The 17,083-nt window shown below is 34.3% G+C and overlaps 1 protein-coding gene and 1 long non-coding RNA gene across 2 annotated transcripts; one reads left to right on the forward strand and one right to left on the reverse strand.

Annotated features, from left to right (window-relative positions):
* Window positions 1-1,161: 1,161 nt before the first annotated feature.
* LOC143561082 (myosin-6-like) lies at window positions 1,162-14,521 on the forward strand. Its single transcript, XM_077049226.1, has 39 exons — window positions 1,162-1,262; window positions 2,669-2,794; window positions 3,484-3,627; window positions 3,719-3,864; window positions 3,986-4,142; window positions 4,313-4,371; window positions 4,468-4,627; window positions 5,135-5,284; window positions 5,389-5,525; window positions 5,660-5,806; window positions 6,204-6,305; window positions 6,570-6,627; window positions 6,717-6,818; window positions 7,061-7,098; window positions 7,225-7,351; window positions 7,443-7,613; window positions 7,722-7,853; window positions 7,976-8,085; window positions 8,451-8,511; window positions 8,588-8,765; window positions 8,854-9,059; window positions 9,243-9,362; window positions 10,074-10,172; window positions 10,267-10,479; window positions 10,660-10,799; window positions 10,907-11,018; window positions 11,657-11,686; window positions 11,790-11,867; window positions 11,951-12,121; window positions 12,207-12,353; window positions 12,433-12,627; window positions 12,875-13,000; window positions 13,097-13,167; window positions 13,262-13,361; window positions 13,470-13,526; window positions 13,626-13,682; window positions 13,785-13,865; window positions 13,928-14,010; window positions 14,094-14,521. Exons 1-39 carry the CDS (start codon window positions 1,260-1,262, stop codon window positions 14,206-14,208), a joined length of 4,509 nt encoding a protein of 1,502 aa, XP_076905341.1. The 5' UTR covers window positions 1,162-1,259; the 3' UTR covers window positions 14,209-14,521.
* LOC143561084 (uncharacterized) lies at window positions 9,240-10,064 on the reverse strand. The gene is made up of 2 exons (XR_013140233.1): window positions 9,789-10,064; window positions 9,240-9,371 (listed from the first exon to the last, which is right to left on the reverse strand). It is a non-coding gene; the product is annotated as an uncharacterized LOC143561084 (long non-coding RNA).
* Window positions 14,522-17,083: the final 2,562 nt, after the last annotated feature.

Raw genomic sequence — 17,083 nt, forward strand, 5'->3', positions numbered from 1 at the left:
TAGATGGTTAAAAAATAAAGCGAAATCAATACTAATTAATTTAGGAATCCATTGTAATAAACTTACATTTCAGTCTACTTAATTGACATCTATATCTATATATTTATTTATCCTTTTCTAGTGTAGATTCTTTTAACGACTAATGAATAAATCCCGACTATCGGACATAATCCGATGATAAAAAACAACCTCATACGCCTTCGTTTGCAGACAATGTTGGGCACCCAAACCCACCATCTTTTGTTTTGAGAAAAACCCGCCGCCTTGAGGCCACTGCGGTAAAACCTAAGGTGTAAACGAGCTGAGCTGAGCTGCTCGCGAGCTACTTAAAATTGGCTCGTGAAAACGCCCGATCAGGCTGAGCCCCAGCTCAAGCATAAAATTAAGCTCGTTTAATAAATGAGCCCGAACCCGAGCTTCACTTATTGAGCTTGAGCCGGCTTGTGAGCCTGCCATTTAAATAACTTTTATATTATATATATAATGCTACGAATAAAAAAATTAAGTAATATATATTATGTTATATAAAAAACTACAATCTAAAAAAAAATATAAAAATAATTATAAATGTATAAAAACTAGTTAAGAAATAGTAAACGAGTTAAACTCGAGCTTGAAAAACTAGTCACGAGCTAAGCTCAAGCTTTGGAAATACAGATCGAAACAAGCCGAGTTTGAGTTTGAATTCGAGCTCTATGTAAGTTAAACGAGCCAAACTTGAGGTCAGGCTCGACCCGTTTGCAACCTTAGTAAAACGTGGTTAGAATCAGATTCGAGCTTGAGAACCCAGCCCAAATCTTTATTTATTATTTAGGTGTAAACACTAAATTAATCACAAAACATCCATGTTTGAATTATTTAATAACAATAGTAATTATTATACAAAATAAAAAATAGGAATTTAGAGCAAGTCAGTCGACTATTCCGAATGACGTGGGAGGGAAGTCCCAGCGAAGCCAAAACGAAAAGAAAACAGTCGCCATTTACGTGAAATTAGGGATTTCATTCTCACCTACTCAATCTCTTCAATCCGACTTCCATATCCTCCTTCAATCAACTCCATCTCTGCTCTAGCATCCGATCTCATATTCATTCACTCCAAATCCGAATCTATTCACCGATTAAGTTATTATCAACTGTTGATTCGTTAATTAGTTTGTTTCAATTTGATTATTGAAGAAGCTGTAGTTGATCTGTGCGTTGGATTGAACTGATTTGCGGCTGCGCCGTTTCCCGATCTGATCCAAGTTTCATTGCGAATGGTATGCGTTGTTGTAACATTGACTTCAAACGTTTAGCTGTTTAGGATCTACGGTTTATTGTCTTTGTTTTGGTGTGAATGCTGCTGCTGATTTGAGCTGTTTATTGTGTTTGTTTTGGTGCGATTGGTTTGTTTGAATGCTAATTTATTTATATTATATATTTGTTGTATTATGGCCTATTACAAGTATTGTTCATAATTTATTGGGGAAGGATTTGGTATACGGCTGCAGTTATAAGGATTTTTTTTTTTAATTCAATGTATATTTAGATTTGGGGGTAGGATGCTTGTGGAGCTGATTTGAGGTGAATCGATGCGTTTTTCAGCTTTTATTAATGTTTTGTGATGATTATTTTGTTTAGTTTTATTTTTCTTGTATTATCAAGGAAAGGATTTGTTAAATGACTGAAACTCGAAGTTTTTTTTTTTTTTTTATATTTTGTGTGTATATTGGATTTGGGGGTAGGGTGTGTGTGGAGCTGAATTGTCTTTGTGTTGGTATATGGTTAAAGGTGAAGCAGATGTGTTTCTTTTGCAACTTTGTTTATCTACATTGTTGATCTGTTTAGCATATGGATTTTGTAATCAAGTCAACCGTGTTTCTTGCTAGTTTCATTTTGGGGAAATTTTACCTGTGAAATGAGGAAGAGCAAACTTTTAACAAAGACGTTTTTGTATTAGTTCGTGTATATGCATATGGATTTTGAATTTTAATGTATTGAATATCCTAAATCCAGCACAAACTAGTTAAGTATGCCATACAATTTGATCGAAACAAATTTGATGTATACGCTGGGTTCTCTCTTTACAACATGAGGCGCCAGCTGATAGAGATTTATGAATAATATTTCTTTTGTTACCTTTTATTTGCTCTATTCTTGACAGTGAAGTATGGAATCCAGATTTTTATTCAGGTCTATCTTCTCTTTTATCTGTTGTTACTATAGTTTTGTCACCACTTTGCGATATCAGTAATTTACTGCTATTATCTTTTAGTACCTTTGTTTTGTTGCTGTTTCGATTCCCATTTATGTTATCTGGATATCAAACTTTATATGCCAAGAAAAGGTTTTTGGAGCCAGTTTGTATGTATGTAACTTCATCTATCCAATACGCGGTTAATATCTGTCTCTGTGAGCAAACTGCAGGTTTTTGGTATGATAGTGGTACTAGTAGTTTGTTGGCTGTGTGGACTTATGGACTTGCATTTATTAAATACTAAGTATTTAGTTAATGTGTTTGGTCATTGTTTTGGTTGTGGAATATTTTTTTTTCACAGTTTGTGGCGCATCGGTTTTTCTGTCTTTTTCATGATATTTAAATATGTGCTAAAGGAATCGAGAATTTTTATAGTGAAGATAGTATTTGTAAAAGATGAATAATTTCTAACTTTTGGTACATTTGCAGGCGGCAGTCGGTGTAGGGGTCGGCTCACTTGTCTGGGTGGAAGATCCAGAAGAAGCTTGGATAGATGGGGAAGTCATTGAGGTTAATGGTGAAGACGTCAAGATTGCATCTACTTCAGGCAAGACGGTAAGTATTGTTTCTTAACCTCCGCTAGGTATATATTTATTATCTTGCTACCTGATTGGAAGATTGGTCAAGGAGAGCTATTATATATATATATATACAATTTGCAAGTGCATCATTAGTTGTACATGAAGCTTTCTATTTTGTACATCAAATTTGGAGGATGCATATTTCTTTTGTGCCCACTTTTCTTTTTATCTTTGACTTTTTTACTTTTAACCTCAAGACTTTTACAATTTAACCCAACACTTTTTATTCTTTCAACTTTGGTCTTCATACTTTTTATCTTTTACACATTTTTTGTTTTACATTTTGGTATAAATTTTGTTATTGACACGTCGCAACTTGTGTGTGTGGTTCAATGTTTTTACGACTATTTTTCCCGTTTAATTGCCCCGTTGCATCGTGCGGGTCCTAGATCGACTTGGTCACTATTTTATTTGTTTTACGTTTCGTGTGCGTGGTTCAACGTTTTTATGTCTACTTTTCGTTTCATTTTATTTTTCTTCCTTTTATTTCTTTTTTTATATGAGTTTCTTCCAGTGTTGATGGTTTCTGACGGTGATGTGGCCTGAGTGCTACCTGGCACGGTTTTATGCCCCCGCCGCAACGCGGGGGCTTCATACTAGTTTGTTCTGTAATCCACATTTTTGTTTAAAAATAAGAACTTGATTTCTTGATTCTAATTATAGGTTGTTGCCAAGTCATCAAATGTATATCCCAAAGATGCAGAAGCACCACCATGTGGAGTGGATGACATGACAAAGCTGGCTTATTTGCATGAACCGGGGGTTTTAAATAACTTGAGATCTAGATATGATATTAACGAGATATACGTGAGTTTAGTTGCCCCTTCTATTCTATCTTTTTCTCTACATATATCTCAGATTTTTAACTGAAGCTAACAAATTTAAATGATGCTATCAGACTTACACAGGGAGTATATTAATAGCCGTAAATCCTTTCACAAGATTGCCACATTTGTATGATAGCCATATGATGGCACAATACAAAGGGGCGGCATTTGGGGAATTGAGTCCTCACCCTTTTGCAGTTGCAGATGCAGCTTACAGGTACTGCTTTACTGTTTGTATCTAATCATGTATAATTTATTGAAGATGAGTTTTCAACTTTTTATTACTATATTACGTTTTCTCGCTCAAGTAAGTCAAAAGAGCCATTATTTTGGTGCAGAGTTATGATAAATGAAGGTATAAGTCAGTCAATTTTGGTTAGTGGAGAAAGTGGGGCTGGTAAAACCGAAAGCACAAAGCAGCTCATGCGTTATCTTGCTTACATGGGAGGTAGAGCTTCTACTGATGGAAGGAGTGTTGAACAGAAAGTTCTAGAGGTGTTAATCTCTTTCTCTTTACATTAACTTTTTCATTATCTTTTGTTATTACTTGCAACTTAAAATCAAGTATTACTCAAATTAATGTTTTTTTCATTATCTTTTGTTACAACTTATAACTTAAAAGCAAGTATTACTAAAATTATTGTTATGTGTGCTTCATGTTTTAGTCAAATCCTGTTTTGGAAGCTTTTGGAAATGCAAAAACCGTGAGAAACAACAACTCAAGGTGGGAATAAATTGTAACTTCCTTTTGCTATTATCTGGAAAGTGTTGCATTTTTGTGCAATTTGTTGTTGACACATCTTTTTGGCTTTTGTTTTAGTCGTTTTGGCAAGTTTGTTGAGATTCAGTTTGATCAGAAGGGAAGAATCTCAGGGGCAGCCATCAGAACATATTTGCTGGAAAGATCACGTGTTTGTCAACTATCAGATCCTGAGAGGAATTATCATTGCTTCTACATGCTATGTGCTGCACCACCAGAGGTAGTATGCTTATGGGTTGATTTGGGCGGTGCTTTTTTTTTTTGAGCTGGCTAAATAAAGTTTAGCTTAACAGGTCAAATGGGTGAAAGTCACCCAACGTCTATTTCTAATTCATTTTATTCAGAGATTCAGATTATTAGTATAATTATATTGTTTTTGTAATCATGATGAACATCATTACTTTTAAATATTAAAAAAAATGACAAATTGTTTGTGGGCAACCCACGCATTTTGCAACCTCTATTTTTTTTTACAAACAAAAATTTGATGTCCTAAAATGCTGTACCGAATTTAGGTTTGAGACTTATCTACTTTGATGTGGTTGTTTATGGCTGTTACCGTCGTGTGTCGCATGCATTGTTTTCTGCTTTACCATTAAAGTTGAAAACTAGCATATCTTAATTTAGATTTGGAGTTAGTTTTTTTATAGTTGATTTATATTATATATTTTTTTGAATCTCTGTCTGGGTGTCTGTTTCATATTAATCTTATATACTATGCTTCTAGGAGGTAAAAAAATATAAATTGGGAGATCCAAAGACATTCCATTATCTTAATCAATCAAACTGCTACAAGATAGACGGGCTAGATGAAAGCAAAGAATACATTGCTACAAGAAAAGCAATGGATGTTGTTGGCATTAGCTCTGAGGAACAGGTACGTTTAAAGAACCCACCTACGGAGAAAATATTCAAAAACAGAAAAAAACTTGAATTACTACATTTGGTTATTCTGTTTCATACTGTCATTTCTGTCTACAGGATGGGATTTTTAGAGTTGTGGCTGCTATCCTTCATCTGGGTAACATAGAATTTGCAAAAGGAAAGGAATTTGACTCATCTACCCCTAAAGATGAAAAATCTTGGTTCCACTTAAAAACCGCTGCAGAGCTTTTCATGTGAGTGACCAAAATATTACGCACACATGAAACATGCATTGATTAAAATGACTGTTGTATGCTGAGACATTTATTTAAGAGTAATATAGCACATATAAATGTTTTAAGTTTTAATAAGCTAAAGATTTGTTCAGGTGCGATGTGAAAGCTTTAGAGGATTCTCTTTGCAAACGTGTAATTGTTACGCGTGATGAAACCATCACCAAATGGCTAGATCCCGAAGCTGCTGCCGTCAGTAGAGATGCATTAGCAAAAGTTGTTTACTCAAGGTTATTTGACTGGTAAGTTTCGCTCCTGTTACACAGTTTATGCTAACATACTAGATATTAAACGGCTTGAAGGGGTGTTTGGGATGTGCATTTTGAAAGTGAGTATGCAATGTTTAATAATGAAATTAAGATGTAGATGATAGTGTTTGAATATGCTTCTGTCACTTGAAGTTATGATTTATATAATGATTAATGACCATGGGGGCATTTTTGTGAAATGAAATTGATTATTTTAACTCTAAATAACCCGATAACCAGAGGGAAGTTGGTTTTCAAACATTAGAAATTGATTACTGCGACTTCAGATAATATCGGTCCCAACTTCCCAAAAACAAAACCAAACACCCCTTAAAGAGGATTGTGTTCAAGTTCTTCACTGTTAGTTATATTATTCATTTTTGCATTGCAGGCTTGTTGATAGGATTAACAGCTCAATTGGTCAAGATCCAGACTCAAAATACATTATAGGAGTGCTTGACATTTACGGATTCGAGAGTTTCAAGACAAACAGGTGCTTCACTGGTATGCCTTTTGTTTTCATTGTTGACCAGTTATGCCACGTGGCATAACCTTTTAGGGATTTTCCCTAGCATCAATGTCAACAATAAGGTGAAAAAAATACTTTGATCACCCAGTCAAATGATTCTCATTCTGATTGTACCAAGTTATTGAGTACACAATGTCATGTAGCAACAATGGTTGCAAGAATCATATGTTGCACATACAATAGCAGGATATCTTATACAATATGTGGGTTTTTATTTCTTTTTGGCAGCTTCGAGCAATTTTGCATCAATCTGACAAATGAGAAACTCCAACAACATTTCAATCAGGTTGCTTAGGACTCCGAATTCTTGTCGTTTCTGAAATTATAAAAAACTGTATACACATCGTTATCTGGCGAGCTGTTTTTGTTTTGCAGCATGTCTTCAAAATGGAGCAAGAAGAATATACAAAGGAAGAAATTAATTGGAGCTACATTGAGTTTATTGACAATCAAGATATCTTGGATCTCATTGAGAAGGTTTGGTGTTTATATGCTTAAACAAACCACGATAATTTCACGTAGATTATTCGATTATTTTTAGAATATTGATTTGCGTGTGCTAGTGTATTTGTTTTGTTTATCGTTCATATATCTAGTAGAAAAACTTACATAAGATCTTATCCACGCTTAAGCATCCAGGGCAACTATTTTGTTATTTTATTTATGTACCAATATTTTGTATCATTTCAGTTCTGATGTATTGTCTTTCTTTTGCATAGAAACCTGGTGGCATTATCGCTCTTCTAGATGAAGCTTGGTAAGTTGATCAATCATAGGAAGCTGTTCTATCAAGATATGCAAATAGTTACATAACCACTGTTTTAGGTTTTATACCATATCATACAATTTACGTATTCTGTAAGCATTTACTCTTGTTCTGCAGTATGTTTCCCAGATCAACACATGAAACGTTTGCACAAAAACTGTACCAAACTTTTAAAAATCACAAGCGTTTTGCCAAGCCAAAATTGGCTCGTTCTGACTTCACGATTTGTCATTATGCCGGTGATGTAAGCACTGTTTAACATATATACATTTAATTACAGATACATGATACGTGCGCAGCCGTGTATGACTTACCAGCTTGAATTGTATATTTAGGTCACATACCAAACTGAGTTGTTTCTGGACAAAAACAAAGATTATGTCATTGCTGAACATCAAGCACTCTTGAGTGCTTCTAAGTGTTCCTTTGTTGCAAGTTTGTTTCCGACTTCATCTGATGAATCCTCCAAATCATCAAAGTTCTCTTCGATCGGTACACGATTTAAGGTATCTCTCTCTCTCTCTCTCTCTCTCTCTCTCTCACACACACACACACACACACTGCATCTTTCTTCTATCTCTCTTGTTTAACATTATCTTTTCCTTTGGTTTCAGCAACAACTGCAACAACTTCTTGAAACTTTAAGTTCGACTGAGCCTCACTATATACGTTGTGTAAAGCCTAACAATCTTCTCAAGCCTGCTATCTTTGAAAATCATAATGTTCTGCAACAACTACGATGTGGGGTAAAGACACACATGACTTATGACACTCCAAAACTTGCATTATTCTTCATTTTCCCACTCTTTATCTTTTGAACACAGTTGGTCCATATAATTAACTGACACATGTCACTTAAATATTTCAGGGAGTGTTGGAGGCAATCAGAATTAGTTGTGCTGGATATCCCACCAGAAAACCATTTGATGAGTTTGTGGATCGGTTTGGCATATTGGCTCCCGAAGTTTTAGATGGAAGGTAAGTGGAACGATCTTGTTGATTCGGTTTGTGTTTCTTTCTAACAATTATATTAGCTTACAAGGACACATGTATTGGTCAAACGAGTCAAAAGTCTTCCACAGCATATATTTTTAATGCTTGAACCTTGTAACTTGTTTCTGGTATCATTTTTGACACTAATTATTTATGAAAGTTAAAAAACTTTGCGCAAATAGTCAAAAAGTGTTTATACAAAATTACTCGCTTTTACCTGAATTCATGTTTTGTGTTACCAAACCTCCCATTTTGCTATCTCTAGATCTTGTTTACTATCATATGACAACTTGAGTGTATGATGTGGCAATTGAACTGATCCTACTGTATTTGTGACTGACTTTTGGTAGCAATGATGAAATTCATGCTTGCAAGAGGCTTCTTGAGAAAACTGGACTTGAAGGCTATCAGGTTAGAAAGTCATTCAGGATTTATTTACTTTTAAAATTATTTGATATTAACTTGCTTGCTTATATGTCACATGTAGATTGGTAAAACAAAGGTGTTTTTAAGGGCCGGGCAGATGGCAGAGCTTGATGCTCGACGGACGGAGGTTCTAGGTAGATCAGCAAGCATCATTCAAAGAAAAGTTCGTTCGTTTATTGCTCAGAAAAGTTATATTCTATTAAAACGTTCTGCTTTGCAACTTCAATCTGTTTGCCGAGGTATCCTTTTTTAAAGTTGAATAAGTATGTTTTATTTGACAGATCAAAAGCATATAAATTTGTTCACTTTTTGCATCTTTTTTAACAGGCCAACTTACTCGCCAAATATATGAAAACATGAGGAGAGAAGCTTCTAGTATACGGATTCAAAGGAATTTGCGAATGCATCTTTCAAGAAAAGCTTACAAAGAACTTCAATTCTCAGCTGTTTCAATCCAAACTGCTTTACGAGGAATGGCTGCACGTAATGAGCTTCGGTTTAGAAGGCAGACAAAAGCAGCAATCTTTATTCAGGTTATATTGATGATATTAGCTTAAAGTTAAACGGATTAGAAGGGTTAAAAGTAAATCAAAAATCTTTTTTAATGCTTAATTAAGTAAAATCATTTTGATACCAAGAAGTTATATATCAAAATTTCAAAACTAGTTATTTATAATTATGTATATATTTTTATTCACTTTAGTTATTGACCGCAGAGTCATTGTCGCAAATTCTTGGCCCGCTTGCACTTTATCAAGGCAAAGAAGAGTGCGATTTCTATACAATGTGCCTGGAGGGGAAAAGTTGCCCGTAAAGAGCTACGAAGACTTAAGCTGGTAAATATTCTACACTGTTACAGAAGTAGATTTAGCCCTGCTTGCGGTGCGCACATATGATGTATATATGTGTGAACCCTCGGGTGGGCAAAAGTGAAATTGCACTAATTTTGACGTTATTTTACTAATCTCGTGAAAATAACGTTAAAAGTGACGGACGGTTAATCAGGCATCATGTAGTGGCGTTGATAGCCGAAAGACAAGGGTACATGCACCGATCAGCCGGTGTCCCGATGATTGAGTGCTATGTGCCTTATGTCCAAGGCTTGATGCAAAACTACTATCGAGCCGGGGGTCTCACTGGAAGCAGCCTCTCTATCCTTATGGGGTAGAGGTAAGGCTGTCTACATCTTACCCTCCTCAGACCCTACTATAGCTTTGCTATTGGTGGGATATACTGAGTACGATGATGATGATGATGATTACAGAAGTAGATTATAGAAACTAGTAGCAGTTGGACCCGTTACTTTTGATTTCTGAATGGGTCGATTTGGGTATCTATTTCTGGGTTTAGAATGCTAAATAAAAAATTAACTTGAAAGAAAACAAGTTAACCGGGTTCAAAGCTGCCAAAAGTGTATTTTTTAGCAACCAAGACGCCGATCATTTTAATTAAGAAATTAGGTTGCCGTTGAAATGATATTAGATTAATCGTATTCTTGTTTATATATGTATTAATCTTTCGTACCTGCTACTGTTCTTTGGATGTAGGCTGCCAAAGAAACAGGTGCTCTGCAAGCTGCTAAAAATAAACTAGAGAAGCAAGTTGAAGACCTAACATGGAGACTGCAGCTTGAGAAGCGCATGAGGGTAAAACATAAACAATTAGTTACTTTGAGAAATAAAGAAAATCTAATCACTACTATTGGATAACACGACTTCTTTTTCACTGGATGTATGACAGTCTGACTTGGAAGAAGCAAAAACACAGGAAAATGCAAAGCTGCAATCTGCTTTGCAGGAAATGCAACTTCAATTCAAGGAGGCTAAGGAGCAGCTCATGAAGGAACGTGAAATTGCCAAGAAGGTAGTTGAAACCGTTCCAGTCATCCAGGAGGTCCCTGTTGTTGACCATGAGCTCACAAATAAGCTTACTTCTGAAAATGAGAAACTCAAGGTAAACCGACTAAAATTTACTGATTAATTTTTAAGAGACTTTTGATTAGCTTGAATTTTACGTAGAGAGTTGAGGCGACATTTTTTTTACTAAATTTACTTTTATATGCATTGACTTTTACTGTGTTATAGGGCTCTCAGTCGTACTTAAAAGTTAATTTTCTTCGATAATAAATTTCAGGCTTTAGTTAGCTCTCTAGAGAAGAAAATTGATGATGCAGAGAAGAAATATGAAGAATCAAATAAACTCAGTGAGGAGAGGCTAAAACAAGCTTTGGATGCAGAGACAAAAATTATTCAATTAAAAACTGCTATGCAGAGGTTCGTGTCTAATTATTTTAAACTTAAATTCCTATTCTTTGCTTTGTAATTAATTAACGAAGATGCTATTGCTATGGTATATCTAATTGCGGTTTTTCCTCATTTAGTCTACAAGAAAAGGTTTCTGACATGGCATCTGAGAATCAAATTCTTCGCCAGAGGGGACTTTCAACAACTGCTACCTGTGTACCAGAATATCCTCAAACTCCTGATGCTAAGGTGAGCTTTGCTTGTATTAAGCAGCATAATTAGAGGTGGCAAAATCTGGCTGGTCATGGCTCCCATGAAATTTTGACACCGACCCTAGAGAAAATAATTAAGATTTTAAATTTTACACATATAAAACTGTTATAAGCCCAATAACTACATAATCAAGTAGGCCCATTACTCCATTATTGTTATAAACCCAATCGTATATATACTGAAAAAAAATTCATGGGTTGCGGGCAACCCCATTGAGGTTGGGCGGCATGTCAAAATGGGCATTCCTTAAAATGGGCATTCCTTTTGGCTTGGTCAGGCCTGTTTTTGTTGACCTGAAACCGTCCAAAAAATTTAAAATCTTTAAAAATGATTACAAAAACATTAGTTTGTTTCAATTATTATCTACTTTTCAAATAAAACGTTTTTTTAGGAGTTTTTAGGCTTTTAATTTCACTTTGGGTGACTTTTGACATGCTTCCTTGTAAACTAGAATTTTCTATTCTACTTGTTTGAGCTGTTTGAGATCAAGTATAACTGGAGTCAACTCAAATTCATTAGTAAACAGACCAAAATTGCCACCTATAACTGTAACTAATAATGTAGATCCATCTTATCTCTATATTTAACCATTCATTCACTAACTTTTGTGGCAGATCACGACAAATGGTCACTTTGGCAATGAGGTACGTAAAGCAATATTATAGTGAATGCTGTATACTAAAATCTATCAACATATATAAAGCTTGGACACATATGCTTACCATGTTGAATGACATATTTCTACAGGAACCACAGACACCCGCTAGGAATTTGACTACTGAATTTGACAGCAAGGCTAAAAGACCACCAATTGATCGTCAACATGTAAGAACTATATTCAATCTATATAATATATCTCATTTGTTTTTTTAATACTTCTGAAATTGATCATATTAGTTTTGTTACAGGAGAATGTTGATGCTCTTATTGAATGCGTTATGAAAGACATTGGATTTAGTCAAGGCAAACCTGTTGCAGCTTTTACAATATACAAATGCCTTATTCATTGGAAATCATTTGAAGCTGAAAGAACTAGTGTCTTCGATCGTCTTATTCAGATGATCGGTTCAGCTATTGAGGTACTTTTTCACAAGTCCAAAACCGTGAAACGACTGTTTATTATTTTATTATATGAAGTCTTAACTAAAAGTTATCTTGCTGCAGGATCAAGATAACAATGAACACATGGCGTATTGGTTATCAAATGCATCTACTTTGTTGTTCTTACTCCAAAAGAGTATTAAATCAGATGGTGCAAATTCTGTTCGTAAACCTCCAGCTCCAACTTCCCTATTTGGAAGAATGACAATGGTATTGCTAATTATTTTTTAAACACATTTAGAATATTTATATATATTTGCTTAATGATATGATTTTTTAATATGTGCAGGGATTCCGATCATCCCCATCTACTGTGAACCTTGCTGCAGCTGCAGCTGCACTTGAGGTCGTACGTCAGGTGGAAGCCAAATACCCTGCCTTGCTCTTCAAGCAACAATTAACAGCATACGTGGAGAAAATGTACGGTATTATCCGTGACAATTTGAAAAAGGAGCTCAGCTCATACCTCACATTATGTATTCAGGTAGTTGATCTTCAGTTAATCTATTTATATCTAGTGGTAGAAAATGCGGCAGGTTGGTAGGTTGGGTAATGGGTCAAAACATGGTGGGATCACACAATTTTGTCTATTTTTGTGATTATACTTGACATATCGTTACAAAAGGCTAGATCATTCTTAAATGAAGCAATTTAGGAGATACAAGCTAAACATAAATGGGTTGAAATCAAGTGTGAGCACGAGTTGATTATTTAATCGTGATAAAATTCAGGCACCACGAGCATCAAAGGGAGTGCTAAGATCTGGGCGGTCATTCGGCAAAGATACGCAATCCAATCATTGGCAAAGCATTATTGACTGCCTGAACACGCTCCTCAATACATTGAAACAAAATTTTGTATGCATCTTTTATTTGTTGCCTCTTAGATGTTATATGTTAATTTATTCATAATTATAGATTAATGGTAAAATACTTATGAGAGATGTATTTCAGGTGCCCCCTATTATTGTTCAGAAGATATTTACTCAAATTTTCTCATATATAAACGTACAACTATTTAACAGGCGAGTTTACCCCACTTTGATAAGCTTTTTTCCAATCGTATTTTATGATTTTACTTCTAAATCTTTTTTTCTCTTGGTTATTTTGACTTTGCAGTCTTCTTCTGCGACGTGAGTGTTGCACTTTCAGCAATGGAGAATACGTCAAATCTGGGTTAGCTGAGTTAGAGCTGTGGTGTTGTCAGGCAAAAGAAGAGGTAATATTTCTCACTGACACGCGTGTGTATGTATTATCATTGATTATAAGATAAATAAGAAATAGAGGTTCTGCAATGGGCGACTGAAAAGTGTTGTTATATATGCAGTATGCCGGATCGGCTTGGGATGAACTTAAGCATATTAGACAAGCTGTTGGCTTTTTGGTATGCTCCTCATGTCCAAGATGTTTATACGTTTTAAGTTTTTTTAGTTATCTTTTATTATTGCAAGATATGATTGTTCTACTTGTTTTATTCCCTCAGGTTATTCATCAAAAATACAGAATATCATATGATGAAATCATCAATGACCTATGCCCTGTACGCCTCTCTCTCTCTCTCTCTCACACACACACACACGCATGTGACCATAGAATGCATCTTTTATTTTTGAGACTGACTTGATGCTGTTTTATTCTCCAGATTTTAAGCGTCCAACAACTCTACAGAATATGCACGCTTTACTGGGATGAGAATTACAACACCCGAAGTGTATCTCCGGATGTAAGTTTCAAAATTTGTCTTTATGATTATGTAAATGACCTGACCCGCTTTCTTTCAACCAGGTCATTTCAAACATGAGAATATTAATGACAGAGGACTCCAACAATGCTGCCAGCGGCTCATTTTTACTGGATGATAATTCCAGGTAATAATAATTGTAATGATAGTAGTTACTGATTAAAGTACATCTTTTACTAATGAATTAACGAACCGATTTCTCGATTGCAGTATACCTTTCTCCGTTGATGATCTGTCTAGTTCCCTGCAAGTAAAAGAATTTAGCGACGTGAAACCTGCGGTAGAACTTTCTGAGAATCCGGCCTTCCAATTTTTACACGAGTAAAGGCCATGGAGCTTGGATATATACATATATATGATATATATTATATATGATCTTATGTTTGCAAATATAGCATAAGATTTGATTGTTGTAAAAAGGTCCATTCTTTATTTTATTTCTCTTTCTGGACTGTTAAATTGTTTTGTTTTTTATCTGTTAAAAGTCTTTGATAGATTTTATTGGTGCAGTGTCATATTTTTGGGGTTTGAATTTTTTTTCCCTGCTACTTTTGAGCAGCATTCTTTATAAGAGTTAGGCATTGTTTTATTTTTGGTCACAAATGGTCTTATATTTTACCTAAGTTGTAATGATTTTTATACAAGGATAAGCTACACATTTTATATTTACGTTCATTTTTAAATTCTCGATTATGATGAGTTATTTGAAAAAATAGAATTAGTGCATTTGCTAATATTTCAGATTATTATTTGTTTGATGTAACCTTTTAAAATCAAAAACTTGAAAATAGGTTGCGACTTGAGTAATTATGTTATGCTTCATGGTCATACTCTGAATTTCATTGTTATGCATTAGGATTTGCATGTTGCACCTTTGGTCGTTAATGATTAGCGTTTTGTCTCAGAATTTATTCCGTGAATACTAAAAATTGCGATCTAAATAGAATGATTATTTGCCCATATTGTTAAAAATATCAACTCCCAAACCCGGGCTTCCAACCATAAGCAAAGTGCCGTTCTTACAACCATAAACAAGTCTCATTTTGAGACTATTGAGAGAAATGGGTTATGGGTCTAGTAGTTTTTGAAGGACAAGGTGAGAATGCTCCAATATGTTTCTAATACAATTTAAGTCCTCCTATGCAAAGGGTTACTGTCATCTCGGAGTTTGACTGCCATTTTCCAGATTGGGGTTTGATTTTGATTCTAGTTCCGGGCTTGATTTGTATTTTTCATTTGTAACTATCAATGTTTGGTTTGGGGTTTGAGTTTCATGTTGGTTATGATATACTACGCAGTAAGGTTATAGTGACTTGTGTATGGTGGTAGCGATCATTGGTGTAAAGTGGTGACTAGGTAGGGGCGGTCCTACGACCAAAGAAAGGGGGGCAGCTACCCTCCATGAAAAGAATTAGTGTTATTTATACGCTTAAATTCTTATTGTCCCGATAAAATTTAGGATAAACTCCTAGTCCCCTTGATAAAAAGAAATTATGGGTCCACCACTGTGGCTAAGGACAATTATAAGCGAGTGTGGTTTTTATTTTTGTGATAAAAGGGTATTGGTTATTTTATAGTATGGACATACCACGTGACATGTGTATCACTAATCAGTCACATGATTTTCTCAAACATTAAAATTTGGTCACTAACAATTCGGCAATTGGCTTAATGATACCAAGATGATGGAAAAATGTTTCTCCCCTTTAGTTGTGAGGGTTCAAGTCCTGTGATAGACAGAAATGTATATTTAAAAATATGATTAGAAAGTGTAAGTTATACATTAAAAAAACCATTTAATGTTTTATGGCACACACATTGTGCCATGTTTCTATTTTTTTGTTATTTTAAGTGAAATTTAAAACTTAATTAACATAATGGTGGGAAGAAAAAAAAGAAGAAAATTAAAATTTTACTACCAACCATGTTTATACCTTTGCATGCATGAACCAAACTCACTTACACTGTATTAAAGGTTTCAAAATGAATTTATGATTAAATTCAAGAATATGAATGAAATCTATTTGCTTTAACTTAATATTGGTCAACATCTCATATTGATTTGTTTGTTTAGTTGTAATCATTCAAACCAAATAATATATACTTATATATAATTTTATATTCGGTCAAACAAAAAGAGGTTAGTTAAAGAAAAATAAATACTAGTTTAATTAGATGGGATTATTAATAGTTTAATTAGATGGGATAATTAATTTATTGTGACGGTGACTAAGTAAATATAATTAAAGAATTAAGAACATATTAATTATTTAACCATTTTGATAATAATGATGCACATGTTGGTTAGTTTGGTGATGCGGAGTTAGGATGTAGGATACTTATCAACATTTGCAGCCTTATTATAAATATTGGTCCAAATGACTTTGAAAGTCAAGTCAAATGTGTGTCCAAGTGTACAATGCATTGTGGGACTATCTTTATAACTTTAGTTAATGAATATCTTTAGGTAAACTAGTAATGCCAAAAGAGGTTTAACTCTTATGTATTCTCTCTTAAAGGGCATACTAAAAAAGAGAGCTTCTTACACTAATGAGCTAAGTTTTAGTGAACATCTTTAGCTCATGTCTTCAACTATCTTTTCTAATGAGCTACAATGTGTCTTTTAATCAAACGTACGATATTAAGAATATTTGCCCATCGTATGTCTTCCTTCACATTAACAAATAAAAACCTAAATTTCTTCTTGTTCATGATATTACACATGCAATTCAAAACAATTTCAATTGTTTACAAAATCCATTCAAAGACTCATATCTTTCTCACCAAATTTACATGTGGTCTCATGTGTTTCCTCTCTCTTAATTGTGGTCAAACTTCATTTACATGCCATAATCTCAAAGAATCTGAAATGTATCATGTTCATATTCTTAGCATCATTGCTTTGACCGTTAATATAGTTTAGGTGGTTGTTTTATTACCTTAATCCATAATTTAAATTCATAGAATAAAATCTATTAATTAACAGTTAATATATTTGTGAAGATTCAAAGCATTAAAGATATTTGTTCTTTAGTGTCTTCTTTCACATGAACAAATAAAAAACCTAAATTTCCTCTTGTTCATGGTATATGATCACATGCAATTCAAAATAGTTTGAATCATTTTTAATTCCCTTCAAATATTCCTATCTTTCTAGCTCTCACCAAATTTTCATGTGGTTTCATGTGTTTCTCTCTATT

This window comes from Bidens hawaiensis, unplaced genomic scaffold (genome assembly GCF_021521415.1).
Source record: "Bidens hawaiensis isolate Kalapana, Puna unplaced genomic scaffold, B.hawaiensis_p1.1 tig00020534_1, whole genome shotgun sequence".
Lineage (NCBI taxonomy): Eukaryota > Viridiplantae > Streptophyta > Magnoliopsida > Asterales > Asteraceae > Bidens > Bidens hawaiensis.

Excerpts from the sequence above, each read along its gene's own strand:
- LOC143561082 (XM_077049226.1), top strand. Across the intron at positions 2,795-3,483 it reads CATCTACTTCAGGCAAGACG|GTTGTTGCCAAGTCATCAAA; the intron begins GTAAGTATTGTT and ends TTCTAATTATAG. Across the intron at positions 13,683-13,784 it reads TCATCAATGACCTATGCCCT|ATTTTAAGCGTCCAACAACT; the intron begins GTACGCCTCTCT and ends TTTATTCTCCAG.